This window comes from Anser cygnoides, chromosome 1 (assembly GCF_040182565.1).
Source record: "Anser cygnoides isolate HZ-2024a breed goose chromosome 1, Taihu_goose_T2T_genome, whole genome shotgun sequence".
Lineage (NCBI taxonomy): Eukaryota > Metazoa > Chordata > Aves > Anseriformes > Anatidae > Anser > Anser cygnoides.
The window spans coordinates 64,755,445-64,779,634 of NC_089873.1; the positions used below are offsets into that span (position 1 = coordinate 64,755,445).

Genomic DNA, 24,190 nt, shown 5'->3' on the forward strand with positions numbered 1-24,190 from the left:
CCCAGTCTCACATTAAATGTTGCACTGGTGAGATCCTTCTGTAGAAATCAGTGCTCTGCTATTTACAGACTATGTCCTGAAGTATATTTTGTGTGGTGCTGGATTATTATGAAGCTAGATTATATAATTACTTCTGTCTTATGTCAGTTGCAAAAGGAAAGTACGTGTATTGTAAGTTTATTTCTGTTAACCAAAATAAAAGAGTAAAAGAATTTTACTCTTCAGAAAAATAGGTCTATTAAGCTAGTGCACAATGGAGGGAAGCTATACTGGAATTTGATTTTCTATGTACTTATGTGTATTTGACTCCTCTAATATTAGAGTATAACAGAAGAAGTGATATTCTCCCTAATGTGCTACAAAGACGAGGATGAAGAGCTGTGGCAAGAGGATCCATATGAATATATCCGCATGAAATTTGGTAACTGTCTTTAGTTAGAATTTATTTTCTGCTTTCATCACAATTGTACACTATAGTCCCAAATATACCATGGCCACTATAATGTCTCTGTCTTCACCAGTGTCCTGAACACTAAGAAGAAGAGATTTTTTTTTTCTTAAATCCCATGAATCTATAACTAAGAGGAAGGCAGATCAAATGAGTTTTGGCCATTTGGCTGGTGCTCTTAAACTAATTCTCTTGACATCTTTTTCTACTTCAGATTTGCTCAGTGCAGCCCAGCAGATTGGCTTGCTCACCTTTTAATGCCAATTTCAGAATCCTGAATTGGAGATGTTGACAGCTGTCTGCAAGTTCTTGCAGCTCACACTTTGACCAGAAGAGGCCTGACTTGCTCTTTTTTTACTGAAAATTGTTCTTGTTTTCAGTATCTTTTGCCAATTGTTATTACTAAATTGTAAAACAATTAGATACAAGTATTCTTTCAAAATAATTAGCGAAAAATCTTGGGAACTACACATTGGACCAAATTATGAGTAATAATTTGTATTAAAAGAGTCATCTCACAGAAAAAGGGAAGGGTGCTTAAAAATACAGCAGTTTTAGCTGGAAAATTCCAGTAAGACAAGCACCACAGGGACATTTAGCATTTGGAAATTTTTAATTAGTTGCCTTCTTGTTAGCATATCTAAAAACACAATATGAAAGATCCTAGAATACTTTAAAAAAATAAAATAAAATACACACAAAAAACTGGAAGAGTTATATAGAAAATGGACCGTGATATAGCGCTGATCACTGGGGTACAAATATGTAGCTGATTTTTGGTATCTAAATTCAGTTCTTTCTTTGTAAGCAGTGAAGCCTTTTTTAATCTGTGACTGAGAGTTAAATACAGTTTTGAATTGTATTGTGGAAGGTAGGAAAATAAAAGCATAAAAGTACATTTACTTTAAATTTTGTGAGAAGCATTTGCATTTGGAACAAGAATTCCGGTAGTCTGGTAGTATTTCTTAATCATGATTTATCTTTAAAATCTCAGGAAAGTTAATGTGTAATTTTAACCACATTTTAAAATTACTTTTCTAGACCTTCTACTTAATTCAATCTGTGTAGGGATGTTTGGATTAGAACATGTTTGGCAGCACAGATTTTTTTTTCAATATATAAATTATATTTTCAATATGATTAAAGGAGGTTTACTTGTAATGAAAGAAGTTAAAAAGCTTCAACTTTCAGCAGATTTAAAACTACTCCCAGATCCAAGTATTTTTTACATTCAAAGAGTTCCCATGAGGTTTTAATAAAATCAAGCCAAAATTGTGTACATATGGTATACAGATGGCACTGGAATGCATTGTTGTTCTTCCTATAGTGGTTTTAATTAAAAAAAAAAAAAGCACAATTTCTCTTCTCTTAAATACGTGGTCTCAAAAGAATTAATGAATAAATAATGCATTCTTAATAAAGAGAGTGGTGAGTGCTTAGTAGACTAGGAAGGCAAGAAGTAAATGACCTCATAGGTGACATGAGCTTGGGTCTGATTCTTTAACCATGAAGTGAAGACAGCCATGAACAGTTTTGTGTCCCACAAACTCTAACCACTTTATTAAAATTTAATTACTATGTTGTATTCAGGAAGTGAGTTTATTTATTTTTTAATATTAGATGTATTTGAAGATTATGCATCCACTACAACAGCAGCACAGAATCTTCTTTATACAGCAGCAAAGAAGAGAAAAGAGGTATGGTACTCGTGTTTTTTAATTTTTATTTGAAATTTTCTTACAAACGTTATTTTCCCTTAAAAATGAAGATGCTACAGGAAGCTAGTCTTGAAAAATCTACTTGCTGATGCATAATCAACCTCTTTCTTCACTGAGTGCTATGAATTTGGGGAAAATTAAAATATGTATGTATTAATAAACAATAAATAAATGATTTCCTCTTGCAGATATAAAATTAACCTGCTAGATAAAAACTGAGTCAGAGAATAGATGTAGTGATATTTTCTCAAGTTTATGAACAGCCTCTGTCATGGCTGTTAAGAGCTTCTCAAATTGTAGCACGAGGAGAAGTGAACCTGATCCTTACTAATTTTCACTGATGCAATTTAAAATCCTGTTGACAACAATGAAATCAGGAAGAATGAAATTAATTTCATACAGCTGCTCTTTAAATGAGGACATAACTTTTCTGTGGACACTTTCCTTTCTATACTTAACACTGACATATGCAAAAAAAAGGATTTAGCCTAGCCCTGGAAAGCATTCATGTTTGCTAAAACTACTGTGAAATACTGTTTGAGCCTCTTTTCTTCTCACCTTTTTTGATTTGCCTCAAGACAACAAAAATGCCTTATTTACTATTACTAATATGAAATTTCAAATAAACTAATTCCATTTTGTCAAGTTTGGGTGAAAAGCTGAACATGAACTTTCTAAATTTTAAATATGGAAAGATGCTACATGTAGTACCTCCCAGTTACTTTAGTCAGGATGAGATTTCTTCTTATAAAAGTCATAATTTTTTTAAACTTCAACAATGCTATTGAAATAATTTGATGTAGATACCTCACTGACAAAAGGAGATTGTTTTTTGTCTTGTGTAGGTATTACCAAAAATGATGGCATATTGCTACCAGATTCTGACAGAGCCAAACATTGATCCAAGAAAAAAAGATGGAGCTTTGCATGTTATAGGATCCCTAGCAGATATTTTACTGAAGGTAAGTGGGTAAGGAAGTAAAACAGGTTTACATTTGTAATTCTTATTATGAACTCCCTTTTCCAATGGAATATGTTAGCTTTTTAAAGTATGGTTAGTTCATAACCATATTAATGAAGTCCGAGAGATTGCATTGTGCAATAAGGTTTGTTTCTTTAAAAATATTAACATTCTTTCTTTTTTTTTTAATATTCCCATTTTATATACTGATTTTTGTTCTCAAGTTTCTCCAAAGCTCTGCTTGTTTGCTGCTGCACCATCCTTTGTTCCTCTCATGCTTTACTAGTAAAATGGAAGAGCTTTAAAAAAAAAAAAAGTATACATTCCACCAGTAACGTTGCTTATGATTCTTCATCAAAATCCCCAACAGCTTGCACTACTGTGGGTTTCTGCTGGTTCCAGAAAAATGTTTACTAAATGTGTTGTAAGAATGTCTTGTCTAGCTTTATAGCCTTTAGACCCTAAAATACATTACTTTGTCTCATTTCATCAGCCCGTTGGGAGTTTTGCAAATAAGTGCAAAGAGTACAGGGTTTCTATCCTTCCTCCATGTTTTATGCACAGTATGTTTACAATTTGAAGTTTTTCTCCCGAATTTGAGTGCACATTTAACCCACGGTGTTGCAGTCTAATATAGTAGTTGTTACAGTTTCCCTTACATTTTGGTAGACTGTGGAGTCCAAGTACGCCCTCTCTCCATGTCAAAACTAACTGCCAAAAAGTTATAACTTTTAGAATGAAAATGGGGGTCTTGTGCTGGAGGCTTCCTTTTCAGGTATGCAAAAATATATTTTATGCAAGTTGTCTCTATGTGCAGGATGTTTCTTCATACATAGCCTTGCGTTCAACAAGGCTGAATGCTGGGTGCTGTACTTGGGTCATAACAACCACATACAGCAGTATAGGCTTGCAGGTGGAGGGGCTGGAAAGTTACGCAGCAAAAAAGGATCTGGAGGTGCTGGTCAGCAGCTGGCTGAACAAGAGCCAGCAGTGTGCCCGAGAAGGCCAATGGCATCCTGGCCTGCATCAGATATAGTGTGGCCAGCAGGGGTAGGGAAGTTATTGTCCCTCTGTACTCACCGCTGGTGAGACCGCACCTCAAATACTGTGCTTGGTTTTGGGACCCTCACTGCAGGAAGGTTATTGAGTTGCTGGAACATGTTCAGAGAAGACAGCAACAAAGCTGGTGAAGGGCCTAGAAAATAAGAACTCCAAGGAGCGGCTGAGGGAATTGGGGCAGTTTAGTCTGGAGAACAGGAGGCTGAGGGGAGACCTCGTCGCTCTCTAGAACTACCTGAAAGGAGGCTGTGGGGATATGGGGGTCGGTCTCTTTTCTCAGGTGTCAAGTGATAGGACATGAGGAAATGACCTCAAGTTGCACTTCGGGAGGTTTAGGTTGGATATCAGGAAGAATTTCTTCAGAGAAAGGGTTGTTAGGCATTGGAGCAGGCTGCCCAGGGAAGCGGTGGAGCCCCCATCCCTGGAGATATTTAAGAGATGTGTGTGGTGCTTAGGGACATGACTCGATAGTGTTAGGTGATGGTTGGACTTGACAATCTTAAGGGTCTTTTCTAACGTAAATGGTTCTATGGTTCATGTTACAAGAAACATTTTATCAGCATACACCAATCTGATCCAAAATCCTGAAACATCAATAACTTTTGCAAAATTTTTGTAAATACAGTGTGTTATAAACACTCTCCCTCATGTTGGAATATAACAGTGAAAGAGGAGGATATTCTCTGTGTTGTGGAAAACCTTTCATATTGAATGGGGTTTCATTTATCTCTGTTCTGAGGAAGAAAATAAAGGATTTATTACACTATACTGCTAGTATTTGAAACTTTCAGTCATGAAACTTAAAGCTACAAGGTATTTTATAAAAGAGTAGTAATCCCCAAACACTGTAGTCTTCTCTCTACTCTGAATTTCTTGTGTTTGGCATTTAGCGGATGGAAAAATTCCATGAACTGTTTCTGCATAAAATACTTGATTTGTAAGTGTCTTCTGGCTGATGAGTTGACTGAGATGTAGATTGTAAGTAGCTAATAGACATGATGACCTTGACTTATCCACATGGATCTCCACAGACGCTCCAGTTCAGTGCATGCAAACCTCTGACCTGTGTACACAAGGGAAAATTCTTTTCCCTTCTCTGTGTTTTTTTCCTCTCCTTAGTTCTTCATCTGCCTCTCTGAAGGTTTGGGAAACTGTGTGGGGAAAAATGATGAATGGATTAGTGAAGTAGGAGTCTGATCAGTTAAGATATATTTTGTATTGTACATTCCCTTTCCCCACTTCTCACCTTAGCCACTCAACCATTCCTTTAGGTCGTAACACAGTCCCCAGTGTGTATCTTTTCTCATATGCTGGGATTATAGGTTGTAGGAAAGTCCCCAGTGTCCGTGCTGGTGGTTCTGGCTTTCTGTAAATGTCTTGTGATTTGCCAAATTTGGAATATTGAAGAACATTTTAAATTAAATCTCTCCTGCCAAAGAGATTTCTTTCATAAAAGACTTACCTTTTTCCATTGATAACAACATTATTAGCAGCAGGAGGTACAGGGTTCTTCATCCTAATTATTTTTTAGGAATACAAGTCAGCTGGAACTAGTGCTTTAGAAACAAAGAGAATTCCAGGTATAGTACTGTGAACAGTAGTGTAGAGTTGAATATTATATGTATGATTTTTTTTACTTAAATGGCTTTGAACTTGCAACACTCATTAGGTTTGCTCAGTTCAAGACACATGATTTAGATCTCTTCATGAGACAGAGTATATCTGTATTACTTGGACAAATAATTGCATTTTTCCATGGACTTCAAGGTAGTTAAAATGGATTGCTGGCTAAAATGAAGTATATAAAACGAATGGTCTCAAAAATTAATTTTTATTTTCACCAACAGAAGAGTGTATTCAAGGATCAAATGGAGCTGATGTTACAGAACCATGTATTTCCTTTGTTCATGTCTAACCTGGGGTACCTCAGAGCTAGAGTAAGTTCACCAATTATATCAATTTCAGTGTTTGGTATGATTCTTTCCTTTGCAGTTTAACTTCCTTCTGAATGTCAATGAAAGCAATAAAGCAAATACGTAGTAGAATTTGTAATAACTATCTTGTACAGTAATTTTTCAGCATTTTGATTTTAAAAATGATTTGTCACTTAAATGAATTGATGAAAGATCTCTGTTATGTTATTGTTCATTACCTCAATCAGACAGGGGAATTTGAGCAGTGGTTGTGACCATTTTTCATTAGCAGATCTCAGTAACTAGAGCTGTTGGACAGCTGTGAAGAATAGGTAGGATTTCCACAGAGTAGGTAATGAGACTTTGAATGTAGTGTGAACAAAATTCAAGCGCCCATATGAGTCATAAACAAACAGTTAATTTTCTTCAAATTCTTTTCTGATTTTTTTTTTGTCCCCAGGAGGACCAAAACTGTGAATACCGGTTATGTACATACTGGATTTATTGGAATTTGAGAAAAGAAAATACAAAAATCTTGAGTGCAAAAACTGTGTCGTGTTACTGTATGAACACACTGTAATCAAGAAAAAAAATAGCCCTAAGTTGCTTTTTTTTTTTTTCATGCAGTCCTGTTGGGTACTTCATTCATTCAGTGCTTTGAAGTTTCACAATGAGCTGAACTTGAGGAATGCAGTAGAGTTGGCAAAGAAGAGCCTGATTGATGATAAGGAAATGCCTGTTAAAGTAGAAGCTGCCATAGCTCTTCAGACGTTAATAAGCAACCAGGAGCAAGGTATGCTACAGTGATTCATCAGTTGTATATACTGATTTATTTATTTATTGGTAGAGATGAGGAGGTTTGTGCAGATTTATCTGAACATTTCTGTCATTTAAAGACACAGATTTCAGAACACTTCGTCTTTTGACAGCTTCACTCACTTATTAGATACTGTATACATCGCAGAATTCTGACTTCAAGCTTTAGGGAAGGTTTCTTGCACAAGAGTCAGTATCAACGTATTTCATTTAATAAAGTGCATAGTATCTGTCTTTCATTTTGTTTAATGAAGTGAAATAATGAATAGTGAAATAGTGAATAGCTTAAAAATTAATGCTGCCGATGTATGAGGGCATGTATTACCCTAAAACAGTGGATATTTTTTGTAAATTGCTTTTCGTTATTGGAATGAATGACATGGTGGTGAATGTACATTTGATTTACTTAGCCTACTAGTTGCAGGCTGTAAAAGTGCCGTGGGTAGGGTTTTTTGTGCATGTATACGTGAATTAAACTTTTAAAAAATATTTCATTCAAGAGTAGTCAGCTATCTAGTAGTTTTCAGCTATTATATATTTATGTTCAAGAATAGTTAATTCCACCTAATTTCAATATTATTTTTTTTAGCCAAGGAATATGTGAAGCCATATGTAAGGCCAGTTATGCAAGAGCTCTTGCACATTGTTAGAGAGACAGAAAATGATGATCTTACTAACGTAATCCAGAAGATGATCTGTGAATACAGTCAGGAAGTAGCTACCATTGCTGTTGACATGACACAACACCTGGTAAGAGACGATATTAAAATCACAGTCCAGTCACAAGCACATGTGTGGTTTGTTAAACATCTTAGGAACTTTACTTGAAGTGCACATGGTTTAAAATAGTCCCTACAGAATTCATCTATAGTGTTCATAATACTATATTTTTTTCAGTCTGAAGCATCTTTAAAACCTTTAAGCTTTTCTGAGATACTGAATTTTGTCAATGACTTTAATGAGTCAAGCTCTGACTATTTAACATTTCAAATGTCTTAACGTAACCAGACTTCACAAAAAAAAAGCCTAGAAAGACCTCCAAACTTTCAAAACTAAGTAGCATATTTTTCATCAATGATGGCTCTTACAGATAGGGCAGATTGCTGTTTTTGCACTAGCTATCTTGGTTTTGCACGGAAAAATTAAAAATGTCTTTTTTCATAGGCAGAAATATTTGGTAAAGTACTTCAGAGTGAGGAGTATGAGGAAGTGGAGGACAAAACAGTTATGGCCATGGGCATCTTGCACACAATCGACACTATCCTGACAGTTGTGGAAGATCACAAGGAGGTGAGATTTTCTTACACACATCTTCTGCTTTCCCTAATGCCTTTCCTTCATGATGACAAGCAGTTCTATGTATGTGTTGCATCACTTGATGGACATGCGTGTGTATTTACTATAGCAGGTTGGTGAATTAGTACCAAGTGACCTCTGACAAATCTGAATTTAAAGCCCAGTTTACTTTTGTGATTTCTTAATTATTTAGCTCTTAAATTTGCAGGGTATTTCTATCATGAGGGTAAAATATTGAGCCCTTACTGTGGTGAACACTTCATTGGATAATTATTACAGACTATTAAAAGTAGATTTTGAGGAGTAATATTCTGTATAAGCATGATTTTTTTTTTATAATGGTGACTGTGTTTTGTTGTTCACCTAGCAGTTTCTTGGATAGAATTCCTAGGAACTGGTCTTTCTGTTGTAATGCAAGTTTACGTTTCACGTATTCAGAGAAAAAGAGATTCTTTCTGCTCACAGAACCTGAGCTGGCTGAGGTAGGAAGGAGTTCAGTGACTGAAAAAAGGGGCAAAGTCTGCCAGTAACTTTGAGCTCAGTTGACATAAAGCACAAAAATGCTTTGCCCTAGATGGCTTTGCTTCCTTTTGATTTACAATGAGAAGGTTTCATTGCAAAAGTGGAATCTTAATATTCTAATTAATGTATTCTAAAATTATAAGCTTCATAATATTTTCTTGTATGACCATTGTGTGTTTGAATTTGAAAACATCTTTCATTCCTTTATAGGAACCCCTTGCATCTTTTGAAAGCTAACATGATATCTGTTACCTCTCTTGATGCTCGGTTTAGCTTATCTGAAGTAGGTCTTCAGGTTTTACCCTTGGGGTTTGGGTTATTTTGGACATAAACTTAGCAGCTTGTTTTTCTGTTATGTGAAGCACAAACTAAAATACTGTGCAGAATACTCTTCATCTCAGAATCTTATGTGATTTTAGAAGTGATATAAATTATATACAAATGATATACGAGGCTGATAACTCCTTAGAAATTCCTTTCCTTTTCACCATTAACTAAGTAGAGCTTAGGGGATGATCAGTTTTAAGCCATGTGTCTGAAAGTTTTGCTTGAGGGTACATGGATGAATCTGTGATCACATACTTAAGCCCTTTGCTGGAAGAAACCTAGGAAGCCTGACATCCTGCAAGACTTTGAGTTTAATGAATAACCAGCGGTAATAACGTGAAATGCCCGTGTTTGATGGTTTTACTTAGACTTGCAATGTGTCCATATAAGTCTCCTTGCAATTTGGTTTCCTTCATAAATGTCATCTCTCTGACCAACATCGCAAGGCTGAATAAATTATCCTCTCCCTTGCCCACCTCAACAGATGCCACACAACAACTTTTGTCTGACTTTTTAGCACAGTTGTATTCTCCTAAATTCTACACGTGGTCTTCTTGCTGGGCCTGTTTTGGGAAGCTCTTCATAGATCTTAAGCAAAAGCATCTCTTCTTTCTTTCTTTCTTTCTTTCAACCCATGCTACTTCAGAGATTTTGTACTGAGGCCTTACCTCAAAGTACAGTGTTAGCATCTCCTTTTGCTTTATAACCAGAAAGGACAACAGAAACAGTTTTTCACAGGATCTGCAGAATAACTCTGGAATAAGAATTTTTAAAATAAACAAAAATGCTGCAAGTGACATGTTTTAAAAAGCAATACTGTTTATTGAAAATTTGGATACTTAAATTGGTGAGACCTTATTTCATAATCTTGTGGTCATTAAATCAGAATTTAGAAAGTGATAAAAATACCTTTTTGCTTCGAAGAACTTAAACTGAATTAATCAAGTACATTGATCAAATTACTGTCTTTCTAAATTTTTAAATAAACTTCTTTGTTTTTTTAATTTCAGATAACTCAACAGCTGGAGAGCATCTGTTTACAGATCATCGGCCTTGTTTTGCAGAAACACGTTATAGGTATCTCTTGGAGCTAATTTTTAGAAAAACATTACAGGTTTTTGCATTAAAAATTCTTGAATTATTACAAACAGTACTGTCTTCTTGGACAGAACTTCATCTTCTGTTGTTGTTGTTCACTTCTTTAAGAATTAAAAACAGAGGATGCAGTTCCTTATAGTTCTAGCACTGTATTAAAGGACAAAATCTATATTTACTATTTTCTGGACTTGATGTGCAATTAAATTACCTCTTTATCAGTTTCCTGCATTAAAGAGCTGCACAGCTTTGTGCTAAGGCATTTTAAGAAAAAACAAAATTTGAGAAAGTAAAAATATTTTGCAGTAAGTCATTAGAAGCAATGCCTTTGATGCACAGGTAACGCATTTTTCCAGTGCGTGTTTATTATAAAAAGCAATGTATATTGTTGCAACTGTAGCCAACATAAGACCTTAAATAGTCTTTTCCAATTTGTATTATTTTTATTCATCTTGATATAATTAGTAATTGCCGTCTTCTAGTTGTTTTATAACTCAGGGCTTGAGTTTCAGATTTCAAGATACTTGCGATTTTTTTTTTTTAAACAAACTTGTTTCTTCTTTCCAGAGTTTTATGAAGAAATTCTTTCCTTGGCATACAGCTTGACATGCCAGATGATTTCACCTCAAATGTGGCAGCTTTTAGGTGTTCTGTATGAGGTTTTCCAGCAGGATTGCTTTGAATACTTTGCAGGTATTACCACTTCTATTCTCTTGATGTTTCAGCTGTTTGGGAATTCATCTCCAGAGCCCGCCTTACAAAGGTCACTTCCATTTAGTGTCTTGGTATAAAATGATCGTGTACTTTAGTCATGCCCTGACCATCTGTTTAGTGTGGGAGTGTAACATGAACGTATTTAGCTAGAGAAGCATGTTCAAATCTGTCAGTATGATCAGTTATCATTGGAGGTCCTGAACTCAAAGAAAGTTGAAATATACAGAGTTAATGGGAAACTACAAATTCCTAAATTAAACTGTTGTTCTATTCTGTTTCTTCTCCTGAGAATGCATTGTGCATGGTGCACTTTATGAAGTAGACTTTTGCAAAGTTTCAATTTCTAACCATGTCCAGGAATCTGTGCTAATGAATCCCATTACAGGACTACAGCCTCACTGGATAGCACTTTAAGGATTGGTTTGCTTTTTTTCTCTTTATTTCTCTCCTCTGCAGATATGATGCCTCTCTTGCATAATTATGTGACCATTGACACTGATACTTTACTGTCTAATCCAAAGCATTTAGAAATCATTTATGCTATGTGTAAAAAGGTAAGCATTCTGATTCTTACTGTTATGCTTATCACGGGTACCTAACAAACACGTTAAAAGTGACCTGAACATGCCAGGTGGTAGCCAGTCATTGCAGAATGAAATGAAGTTTGGTCTCATCTCAGTTCCAAGTAGTCATAGCACCTTCACACTTTCAAGTGACATACTTTTTAAAAAAAACTGTGCACAAATGTGTGGGAGAAAGTTGCTGTGCCGTTGTTTGCCTTGACTCTCTTCTATGAACAGCTATTTTGGTAAGCAGAGGAATTAATGAAGCCTGATTTCCTTGGGTTGTATATCTTGTGATTGGGTTCTTTAGTTCTCAGCTAAGGTGCAAACTCATTTGAAGTTCTTCCCACATTTTCCTGTTTCCCTTTTATACAGATTCTGTCACGTATAATAAAGGACAAGATCACACTGCAGCCTTTGTCTGATTTGGGGCATTATTAAGTCTTAGGAACCTACCTACTTGCTTATTTTTAAGAGACTTACGGGGATTTAATGTGTTTGTGAATTCTACTTCTTTGTCAAGTTTGATTGACGCTAGCTGTAGGGTTGAAACATACTGAGAAGAAACAGTCAGTTTCGTGCATATGTGCATGTACATAGAGTGATTACATACATCTCATTTTTAATCTGAAACTAGCCTAGAGATAGGACCTCACTTTGCCAGGCTGTTAATCTGCCAGTGCTTATTAGAATTGAAGTCAGAAAATGGAAACAGGATGTGAAAAACATCAATGATTCTTCCAAGTAACATTACCTTTGGAAAAGGGAAAGTGATAAAGGACGTATAGAGGATACTAACTTTAATAAAGAACAATAGCAATTTCTTCTGAATTTTTAGATTCATTGTTAGTCACCTGTCCTGATTTATATCCTGTAGAGATAAGTTTATCTTTCTTAATTCATCAGAAAGTACAGCAGTAAGGGACTGAAAAAATGTAGAGTTTTGATGTATGCAGGTACAAGAGCACTTGCTTTCATAGTTGACAGTGATTAATACTGATAAATTAAATTGCCTTTTTGATTGTTAGGTATTAACAGGAGATGCAGGAGAAGATGCAGAGTGTCATGCAGCCAAACTCCTAGAAGTAATTGTTCTTCAGTGCAAAGGACGGGGTATTGACCAGGTGATACACACTTAACAGGTTTTCCCTTCTACAGGTTTCCAGTGCCATGTGTATGATTCATGAGAAAAGCAATTGGAATTGGAGAACCTGGGGGAAGATGCAAAATGTAGGAATGGGGAGAAATACAGAATTGTGGTTGAGAGGTTAATTACACAAACACAGCTGTTGAAGTTTTTTTCTCCAAGCCCTGTCCTTTTTATGAACTTGGTCCTTTTTGAACCACACAGTATACTTGTGAATGAAGAATTTATAAGTGTAGCTAGATTGTGATTGGCAGGAAAACCATAATTGCAGTTTTCTGTAATTGTATACAACACATTTGTAGAATGTGATTTTTTTCTCTTTTTTCTTTTTCCCCCCATATTAAAAGATAAATTCTGGTCTCACATTTTACATAATACTCCAGCCTCTAAATTACTTTGCTGTATCGTGTTTGATGTTTGCACAGTGCAATCCATGGACTTCAGTGAATAATTTTCAGTTAATTTCACTGAAACCAATATAACTTTACCATTGTAAATCTGAAGTAATTGAAGATAAAAGTGTTCCCTTCCAGATTTTATTTTTAAAAGGAATCTGGAAGGGATTAAAGTGAATTATATGCATTTACATTGAAATAAGGGTGTGGTGGAAGGCTGAAATGAGCACCACAACTCTGGGAATTAAAATAGTTGTACTCTGAACTGAAACTCATAAACGGAAACATTCATAATGCTCCCCAAATTAATATAAAGCATAAACCTGCATATTGAAATATATGCAGATGTTTATTTCATTGTGTAGAAATATGTGCATACTTTTTTTTTGAATAAACTCACTCATTGCAAACTTTCTTAAAGAAATTTATCACTTTACATTTATTAGGAAAAACTTTTTTTTTCTTGCAAATTTAGGTCCTCTCAGTTTTTAATACCTGTTAGTTTTTAAGTTGTTGGATATCTTTACTCAAAGATGAGAAAGTCCTTGAGTTCTTTTCAAAACCTTTTATTCACACCAAAACAAATTCTGCCCAGCTAGCTCCAAATAATCTCCTCTGTGCTGAGAATAACATTGGCAATTTTTAGCTCATAGAATAGTTGTTTTGGGGAAGATTTGTAAGCATGTAAGCAGAGGCTTAAAATGCTTTTATATTAATCTAACGTATTCTTAGGATATACCTGGACTTCAGTTAGCTCCGGAGATCAGTTCTGATAAATGTGTTTTAAACCTGTGTATAATACGGTAACATGTATAATACTTGCTTTTTTTCTTCTTCATTATATGCCCAGTGTATTCCACTCTTTGTGGAGGCTGTTCTGGAGAGGTTAACAAGAGGAGTTAAAACAAGTGAACTTCGTACCATGTGTCTTCAGGTTGCCATTGCTGCACTCTACTACAATCCTGACCTACTTCTGCACACCTTAGAGAACATCAGGTTTCCACACAATCCTGAGCCCATCACTGCACAGTTCATAAACCAATGGATGAATGACACAGACTGTTTTCTTGGGCAAGTATTGTCTTTCAAAAGTCCCTGTTTTTTTCTTTTTCGCTTCTGATTGTATCCCTAGTCATGTTGAAGCAAGTGATTTCATTCCTCGGTTGTTCCATACAACAGTAATCCACACCACGTTTAATTGCAGTGATACTAATGAAGGTGGGTTATGTATATTTAATTTTTCTCGGTCTGTTAAGCTATATGCTGAGTCTTCTGTGTTGCAACAGTACAAGAGTACAATACATATCATATTTCAGAATGCTTTAGTTTTTTTAATCACAGACTATCAGAGTAGATATTAGCAAAAATACAGACTAGATATTAGGAAAAATATCTTTACCGTGTTGGTGGTCAAACACTGGAACAGGCTTCCTGATGAGGTGGTTGATGCCCTATGCATGTCAGCATTGAAGGTACTTGGATAATTCCCTTGCTAATATGCTTTAACTTTTGGTTAGCACTGAAGTGATCAGGTAGTTGGAATAGATGATCTTCGAAAGTCCCTTCCAATTGAATTATTCCATTCCCTTTCAAACTCTTTTCTTCTCCAAGAGATGGCACAGTTTGCACTGAGGGTAGTATTTGGAGCTGACCAGCAGGATTTCAGGGAGATGTTAACTTTTTTTCCTCAGATACAATGTGTACATATTTTCTGTTCTGTATTTTATAAAGTATTTAACTGCTTCATTTAATGTTCGAAAAACATTATTCTGTCCAATGAATCCCATACTTTGATTTTCATTTCTGTCAGTTATTCATGGTCAGCGTTGCTTATTTAACATTATACTACTGATATACTCCTTAACTTAAACTTCATTCAGACCTGCCTGTAACATGCATGTACGCTACACTAGTGTGCACTAAGGCAGAAGCTGAACGTTTATAAATGAAGGTAAATGGAAGTGGACAAAGCCTGTCATCACATAACAAAGTATGCGCTTGATGCTGTGGGGATGTGAAGTTCAGTGCAAAACAGCCAGTGCTTGCCTCTCAGCTGAGATGTGGTGTCTGGCTGTGAGATTCAGATCCACTTACGGGCAGAGCAGACGCTCAGATGTAGTTAACAGCTACTGCTCACGTTCCTGCTGTGAGTTACGTTTTGTCATTGAAGGCATGACTTCTGACTGCAGATGTACAGATAGGATTAGAACATGTCTTCTCTGTGCATAATATGTGCCAACAGACTAAGTGAAGTATCAATGTGCTAGGAGTCATGCAAAAAATGAGCACAGGACCAAGGCAGGCAGCTCGTGACCCATAGATACATACCTTATCTTCAGGTTGTCATTCTTTTTCTACCTGTTTTTTGGTACAGTCTTGTCTTTCTAATTCTAAAGAAGTTAAAGTCTTTAGAGTTGGTCTTATAAGATGCTTTCTGCACTCCCCAATCATCCATGCAACTTTTCTTCATGCCAGTTCTTATTTGAGTTTACCTTTATTGAGCAGAATTATATGCCATGTTGGTATAGCTGCATTATTGCCTCATTGTTCATCCTGTATTTATATTGTGGTACATTGTAGCACTGCATCAACTTTTTAATAACTGTAATAAAATATAATGACTTAGTCAATCAGTGACCACCTAATTTATGTGGGGTTTGCTCTCAGCATGTCCTTTGTAGTATTTTTAAAACCCATACCAAATGTACGTGATAAAAACTGTTCTCCTTCCTCTTCTGTCCTAATTACACAGTTTAGCAGGATTAGGATGAAAGGGCATTAGTTTAAAATCATAGAATCATTCAAGTTGGAAAAGACCCTCAAGTTTGCAGACTTGCAGCACAAACTACCTTATTTCTGGTCTACATGTTAATTCTATCTATTTGACTAAAATAAAAACCACTTGGAGGTGCAAGAGAAATTTCCTTCTTTTGATATATGTAGGCTCTGTGCATATTCCCATTCATGCCTGTATTTGATGGCATTACCATAGTAGTCTCTCTTTAAAGATTAAAAAAAACAAACCTGACAGCCTTCAAGAGGCATTTGGACAATGCCCTCATTAATATGCTTTAACTTCCGGTTAGCCCTGAAGTGGTCAGGGAGTTGAACTGGATGACCTTTGTAGGGATGTTCCAACTGAACGGACTTCCAACTGTTCTGTTCTAATACATTAAACAGATAAATGTGGGGGAAAAAAAATCTCTTCTTCCTTATAACAAATCCAGTTTATTATCACAAGCACTCTGACCTTTTCTGCCTGATATGTATAGGAAATGTCTACAGCACATCCTATATTATGTATTAACATAAATACACACATTATCATTTAGAGGGGTTACTTGAGTTAGTGACAAAGTAGGCATAAAGTACCCAGTGTCCCTCATTTTTTATGGAGTCCCAGTGGCTGAAAAATGGCACCTTGAAGTTTACATCTCCCACATCTTGTGGTAATACTACTATTAATTTTTAAATTATTTTAGTTTCTACAGACTTTTTACTAATTTTTTATGGCTGAAGAAAAGTTCTTGATATTCAGCTCTTTGTGCTGTCATTTTTTCTATTGCATATCAAATGCTGAAAGCATGCAGGGCATTACAAAAGAACATATTCCCTATAGGTGGTAAACTTGTCGTTCTTTTTAGAAGAAATAAAAAATGAAAGAGATTTATAGCCTTAAACAGTTCATCCTGGAGCATTCAGTGAGAAACTAGTCAGGTCCAAAGAAGAAAAATACTGCCAACCTGAATAGGATCCAACCTCAAGTACTTCTGTAAGCTACAGCTTAACTTTCAGTTCTTTTGTGTTGCTTTTCAAAAAGCATCAGCTTCTGCAACTACTGCTCGACTAAGTGCTTTTTCAGGGCTGAGAAAAAAGTTGACAAAGCCTATGAAAATGAAACACAGAGATCATCAGGCTAGATTCTGCTCAGGCTATGCACTTGAACAGCAGCTGAAGATTAAAATGTCTCTCTTTGATGTGCTGCTATGAGCAGTGAAATAAATAACTGTAATGTTGCTTAAATCTAAAAATTGCTTTTCCTTCACTGTTGTCTTCTCAGTATGTGGCTTCCAGGCATAGGGCTTTTGCTATAGTACTGCTTGTCAGGCACTGTGATATGTTTTAAATGACTTCCTCCCTTTCCTTCCTTCCTCCCTTCCTCAGAAGGACAGGACTGCTTCTAGAAGACCACTTCATTTTAGTAAGGGTCGTCATCTGAAGAGGCCTTAAACGAACAGGATAAGGCAGTTGGAAACAAAATCTGGCTTCTTTGCTACCTTTCCTCAGGCCCACTTCTGCAGACTTCTTTTGATCAGTGAAGACACTAGTGGGTGCCCCGATCTGTACAGTTCTTCTCACCTGCTGTCATTCAGTGCTGCTTCAGTTCAGAGTTAGGTGGCTTTCCAGCAAGAGGCAGTTTTAGGTCTAAATTCGAGTCAGTTGGTGTGCTCACAGATCCTAGAGAAACTGGAGAAGAACGAAGGAGATCCACCTCCAGGTGTGAATCTCACTGCCATTTTTTCGTTAGCCCTGCAGACAGTCTGTGCTTTGCTGGTAACAGTGACTGTTCAAGCTACTTCCCCCACATGATTCTCATGTCCCTCTGCCCTTCTGCTGCTGTGAAGTCCTAGTGCCCAGAGATCCTGCTCTGCCAGAAGGGCTGAGGGGCAGGGGCTTGTGTGCTGGTATGTTCTTATGCTGGAGCCAACGGTGTTTGCCAAAAGAATGCAGTATTTCTTCAGCAGTACTTGTGAACTCTTGGAATGAAATCCATGGGAATAATACATCTTGCGAGGCGAGGGGTGGGAGGGGGGAAGTGGCTGGGGTACAGTAGGTAGCTGTTTTTCCCTGTTATTAAAAATATGGAAACTATTTAAAACTGTTTAGAAATTTGGAATGTTAAAAATAATCAAGGCAAGGAGAGCTCAGAACTCACTGCAAGGCTGCATAAATCCAGTATGTCTTTGTGGATATTACACATCTGTGGATGTTCGCCTGTATACCACAGTATACTATACTTATTTCTAAACATGTTTTCTGCAATTACTTCAAACTGAATAAGGGTAAGGGACTGAAAAAAAACACAGTTGTAGAAACATTTGTTCTTTGCTGCTTTACACCTTCTCTCTGACAGCCTGACGTTTGGGTGAGACTTTGCACGACTTATGCTTACTCTTACGCTAAAAATTCTTCTGTGGCAATTGGGGTGAAATGAAAACCTAACTTGCTTCAAAAAAAAAAGTTGTGGGGAAAAGAAGTTTTTTTGGACTAGGAGGATTTATTTGATAGGAGTGTAAATAGTTAGAAATCCTAGTATATAAAATCCTAATCTTATACAGGAAAACAAGGTTGGTTCCAACTTTGCAACTAGAAGGAAATGGCTAATTATTTGCAGTTTGCCCAGGAAGTGGATTAGTGTAATAGAAAGCAACTTGATCCTAACATAAAAGGAGCACAGCACACCAATAAAGGAAAGGCTTAGCCATTTTCCTTTGAAATACTTTTAACCTGGTTTAAAATACAAAAGATCCTTAAGTCTTTTCATCTTGTGTTGGAAGAAGTGTATTAGCTACAAAAGGTCCCGCAGATTGTGAAGAACACAGAGCGTGTTAGAAACAGCCTTGCCTAGAAGTTGTGCGTTGCACTGCCATGCGAGGCTGGCTTTGTATGTTTAGCACGCCAGGCTTCGTATGCCTTTGAGGAAGCAAGCAGAGCACGTGATTGCTGGGGAGGACTATTGTGTGCTGCTGGGCAGACAAGTAAAGATCTTGAAGGACAAAGCAGTAAGGAGAATTGTGTCCAGGCAGCTTTGTGCAGACAGAAGAGTGCTGAAGTAACAAGCCTTTTGATAGCAAAGGAATAGTCCTGAAACCATTCTTTGCCATTACAAAAATATGTAAATGACGTAAAACGCTTGTTTTCGTTGTTCAGTCCTGTTGGTGTTTGATACAGCTGTGGCACTGAGTGCTGAACTTCAGGCTTGTCCTGCTGTTTGTGCTGACAGGTGGAAGAAACAAGCTTCCTTCTGTCCCAGGTTCACTAAAGATAGCTTGATGCTGGATTTCTGCTGTCCTGCTGGGCCGTCTAATAACGTGTATTCCAAAGGCATGTGCTCATTCTTACAGCTTCTCTCATAGATGCTTGAAAATGAAGTGTGACAAATATACTGTAATTTTTGGCTATTTGGGCTACTTCCTGATGATGATTCCCTTCTATGTAACAATGTCTGAGTCTTCCATTTTCATTCGCTGTCCAGAAAAGATAATTCAATATGAAGCTAAGCCACTAATTGCTGTATTTTTTCACTATTTTTGTGTTACATTTTGCAATTGGCGTTATGTAACAGTAGCTTTTTCAACTCTATAATAAAAGGTAGTACCAAGTGTCATTAATGACCCCATTGCACCTACACTGGAATTGTTTTGTTATACATTATGGGCCTAAAGAAATTTCATGGCTTCCCCATGTCAAGATGCAGGTTAGAAATCTTGTGCATGGATTATAGAGCTTTGGTAAAGCCCACGTGAAGGTGCTGGCAGAGAGTTCTTTCCTTTTGTACTTGCAGTAAGAACAACTCTTCCTCCAAAAGCAGTGCTCAGTTCATAGATGGCATCGTCTGTAGGTAGAATTTATGCTTCGCAGCGTTGGCATGTGAGCAAATGGTGATGGGTTCATTTTCAAGACAGGTAAAATGGGAGGTAGTCCTCCCAGTTTTAGTAAAGGGTGGGGTTAATTTTTTTCATGTAATGAAGGTGAAAGCAGACTCTGTTCCGCTGACTCTTGGTTAATTTGTATGCCCTCTTTTGTATCCATTTCCTTCTGAAAAGGAAGCATTGCGGTTTGCGGTGATGGAAGGACACTCTTTGCCCACTTGCATTTTGGTACATTTTTCAACACACATAATGGAGCAGCCAAAGCCAACATGACAGTGCGTCATTTGATATGCTAGTTGACTTCATATTTCTTGGCAGGTCTTCTGTGATCATAGTGCTAGGCATGGCTGTATTTAATTTCTTGTTCTTGTCAACTACTCTGAGAATGGAATCACTTTGCTACGTCCTAACACAACTAACAAAGCAGGAGCTATTATGAAATCCCTCCAGATCCACAGCCTTGTTTAAACATACAGAGTTCAGGAAGCTGTAAGACATGATCACTTGTATTACTTGAAGAATATTATGGCTTAGTAGCATATTATATGGGATCTTTGGTAATGAAATTGTGATTATTTTTAGAATTATATTACTATATTAATTTTTGAAGCGATGGATTAAACTGGCTGTTCACCTGTAAGCTTTATTGTAATCGCTGGTGCACATCTTGTTAGTTTCTTCTCTCTCAACTTGCATCCTCTTCATTCTAAAGTAAAACCAGTTCTGTAACAGAATTATCTACAGGGAATCTGGAGGATGGACGTTTTCTCCCAGTTGGAAATATTAAAAAATGCTGAAAGAGAATAGCTTTGGTGTTTATCCCTGCTGCAGCTGTGCTAGTAATGCCATGCTACTGCATAGATAAAAGACTGTGTGGGATCACCTGATGCACAGCCGCAGGGAGAGAAGAGCCTGCACAGTAGCCAGCTCTAGAGATTTGCTTTGTTTCTGTAGGTCTTGCTGAAACTTTTTGCTGGAGCTACTTGCCCTGAAGAAAGTTTGGACAGAAAATGCCAGCATCAAATTGAATAGTTCAAACAAAATGAGCTTTTCTCACACCCTTGATTGAAAAATATCATAACGTTAGAGAAAAGCTGACTACTACTAGTCTTTCCAGTAAAGAAGGACAAAAGACTTTCTGTAGAAGCAGTTCAAGATTTTTCCCTGTATTATTTGAAAATGATTTCAATTTCTGGAAGTGAAAATAAATTATTTCTTTTAAGAGCATAGGTTCTTACCTAGTTTCATAGGCTGGGAGCACACGCAAGTCTTTCTGATGTTAATTCCATGTTTTTACTTCCCTTTAATTACCTATAGTTTGTTTTCCTGGAAGTCTACTCATTTGCAGGTTCTCTGTTTAAATGTACTGCTTGCAATTCTTGATGTACAGCTATTTCCCTGCTTTCTCCGGAGTTAGCAATGTGCCTCAAGTTAGTGTTGGAAATGGAATGTATATTACAGCTGTTCTGATGGACTCTTAAAAAACGTACTTAAATACAGCTAGCCCTGTGGCACTCCATAAAAGCACCCTGCAGTTCAGTGTGTTTCTGCTTGCCATTATTCTTTACTAATAGTATTTTCTCTAATTTCAGTGCCTGCCACAGTACTCCTATCTAAGCCAAGGGAAATTAATTTTCCACTCTATTGAATGATGATAATGTTTATCAAATGGTTTATTAAAGACAAGACATTCTACGTAATTATTAAACTATTTTTTTAGCATTACAAACTTTGCATTTGGTAATCAGAAACAGTTCTTCCAGGAATTTGGTCATTGCTTGAAATATACTTAATTGTTTTTGGACAAGTACTTTCCAATGGGAAACTCACATTCAGAACAAAAGAAATACGTGTTTAGGATCCTATAACATAGACTTTAAACATTGTGTTCTGCCATGTCAAGCACCAGGACTTTGATGCTCTCTACGTATCCTTGCAGTGAAAATATGTTTTTCTGTCTAATGATTGTGTGTTGTTTTAGACTCCATGACAGAAAGATGTGTATAATAGGACTGAGCATCTTAATGGAATTGCAGAACCGTCCGCCTGCAGTGGATGCTGTGGCCGCTCAGATTGTCCCTTCAATCCTCCTCCTCTTCCTGGGCTTAAAACAAGTTTGCGCCTCGCGAGAACTCACAGAACATGAGGACCATGCTAAAGATGACAAACACGTTGCAGAAGATAATGGTAAAATCTCCCCTTTTCACATTGTGGATTTTGTCTGGATTTAATTTAAAGGGGGTAAGAAATTGCAGTTCGTTTCTAAGACTCATTAGTCTGCTGAAAATAGCTAGGCTTATTGGGTGCTTGAAGGATCACCTTAGGAATTGATTTTTACTCCCAAAATGTAATCAAAGTGTTTCAATGTATAATAGGTAATACTTTGTGAAAGGGAAGTTAGGAAGTAACAATAAAACTTGCAGGTCCACTCTTGTGAATGTACTCCGTGTTCTCCATAAGCAGCAGGTGTTTTCCCTGACTCCACTGGCTTTATTCTTGATTCGTGGAAAGAAGCTGTTCGTAGTACCCAGCTATTTAAAAGACCTATTCTAGTGAAATTTAAAGGAAACCCTTGCAAGTCGTCTTTGTCCAAATGGAAAATGGCATGCAGTGATTTTCAAAGTGGAGTTTGAGGCAGCTAAGGATCCTGGAGTAGAAAGACTTCTTATTGCTGTGGCTGGCAGAAGAGAGAAAAAACTGAAGAATACGTTGCAGTGGGAACTGTGGGAAGTGAATTTTGAACAGTGTTGCAGGCAGATACGTGTGGCTGTTACTTGACTTGGAAGAGGAAATAGATGGTTTGAGGCCTGAAAATTAGAATGGGTCTAAGCAGAGTATGTAATCCATAAAAATTTCACAGAGTTGTTCTGTAGTGTATTTAGACATTTTTTTTCTCAGTGCATAGGAGTACACTATGGAATCAGCACTGTAATTTGAAATCTCTGTGCTATGAGTCAGTCCTTCTGCTTGCTGCAGATATGGTCACTTCATTCTTTTTATCCTACTAACACAGAAAGAGCTGAAGGTTTGGAACTGGAGGGGATTTAAAAAAAAAAAATCTCAGTTAAGAGTCAAAAATATTTTTCCTTAAGTGAGAAATAGCAATGTTTAGAATTGCGTGTTGGAATTGCATTTAATTCAGGTTATAATTATTGTTTCATAAACAGAGTGGAAGGTAAAACTAAGCAAAAGATAATATTTTAACTTCCTTCAAATAAAGGAGCACTCTGAAGAATAGCAGACAGACATTAGGCATACACCTGTTTTTCTCTTTGTTTTGTGTCAATTTGAGAAGCCTGTGCCGGTTTTTTTGTTCATAATTTAAAAAGCATAGTGATGGGACACTTTGTGAAAGACAAATTTGCTCAGAATTTTTGGATCCTATAATTATGCAATGATAGCGTTCATGAAAGAAGAAAAAAGCTTTACATTCCCCAGGTGTTCTTAGAAACAAAAGTTTAACTGATCTTGAGTGTAGAAAACATTTTAATAGCTTCATTTTTCCAGTTCTTCCGAGTTTTTGAGGGAAGGATGTTAACAGAGGATCATCTTTTCAACCAGAAATTAGATTGGTTCATTATTCTTAATTTGAAAGCCACTTTTTCCAAATACTTTTAAATGTTTGTTTTACAAAACACATCAATGCTTTTGCAGAAGAGATACCAAGTGATGAGGAGGAAACAAATGAAGTGAGCCAGGCAATGCAAGAGAACCATGGTGGAGGAGGTGGAGGTGGTGGCGGCGGCAGTGGAGGTGGAGAAGAAGAGGATGATGACGACGACGATGATGACTGGGATGAAGATGCATTGGAAGAGACTGCTCTCGAAGGATTCAGCACACCTCTTGACCTTGAAAACGGTGTTGATGAATACCAGTTTTTTACGCAAGCACTTTTAGGTATGTGTGTGCTAGTGGACAGAATGCTATGAAATAGTTTGGAGATGGTTCTGAGATGGTTTGGAGTGAGGGTTGGTCACTAGAGGGACTCCTATATATAAAAATGTTTGTCATTTTCTAGATGTTAAAATCATAGTGGAAAAAATGTTTTTCCGTTTCCTGTTTGACTAATCCCGTTGCTTTTAGTTTTGATATGAATATTCAGTTAGAAGATTCACTTCATTGTTGTCCATGGATAATTGGCCACATTGTTAACTTTCTGTTTCATAAAGCAGAGGATGTATTGAAGTTCTCCCAAAATGGGTTGTTTACAGGGGGGATTCTGTACTGAGAAACTGACAGGAATTCCAAATCTGTTTTGCAGTGCAAATTCTGTGTGTTTGTTTGTTTTAACCAAACCAGGGATTTAATTTTTTTTGTCTAAAATTAACTTGGAATGTAAGCTGATAATCACTTTCCATCCATTCCCGTTCTGACAGCGGTGCAGAGCCGAGATGCTGCCTGGTACCATTCGCTGACAGCACCGCTGAGTGAGGATCAGAAGAAACAGCTGCAGGAAATTTATACATTAGCAGAACACCGGCGAAATGCTGCAGGTAAGTCACTTCTCCGGGGCCACTTTATTTATTCAGGGATGTTGGAACCACATCTAATCTGTAACAACAG

At 36.9% G+C, this 24,190-nt stretch overlaps 1 protein-coding gene across 2 annotated transcripts in view; it reads left to right on the top strand.

Moving 5' to 3' along the window:
• IPO8 (importin 8) overlaps window positions 1–24,190 on the top strand; it is a 48,085-nt gene that overhangs the window by 20,066 nt on the left and 3,829 nt on the right. For both annotated transcript variants that reach the window (XM_048080075.2, XM_066998574.1), the window contains exons 10-24: window positions 322–421; window positions 2,069–2,145; window positions 3,012–3,128; window positions 6,034–6,123; window positions 6,727–6,892; window positions 7,505–7,665; window positions 8,080–8,205; window positions 10,071–10,137; window positions 10,723–10,848; window positions 11,326–11,423; window positions 12,461–12,556; window positions 13,825–14,045; window positions 21,609–21,814; window positions 23,282–23,524; window positions 24,004–24,120. In XM_048080075.2, the coding sequence (XP_047936032.1) occupies window positions 322–421; window positions 2,069–2,145; window positions 3,012–3,128; window positions 6,034–6,123; window positions 6,727–6,892; window positions 7,505–7,665; window positions 8,080–8,205; window positions 10,071–10,137; window positions 10,723–10,848; window positions 11,326–11,423; window positions 12,461–12,556; window positions 13,825–14,045; window positions 21,609–21,814; window positions 23,282–23,524; window positions 24,004–24,120 (2,011 nt within the window). The remainder of the gene's footprint in view (window positions 1–321; window positions 422–2,068; window positions 2,146–3,011; window positions 3,129–6,033; window positions 6,124–6,726; window positions 6,893–7,504; window positions 7,666–8,079; window positions 8,206–10,070; window positions 10,138–10,722; window positions 10,849–11,325; window positions 11,424–12,460; window positions 12,557–13,824; window positions 14,046–21,608; window positions 21,815–23,281; window positions 23,525–24,003; window positions 24,121–24,190) is intronic.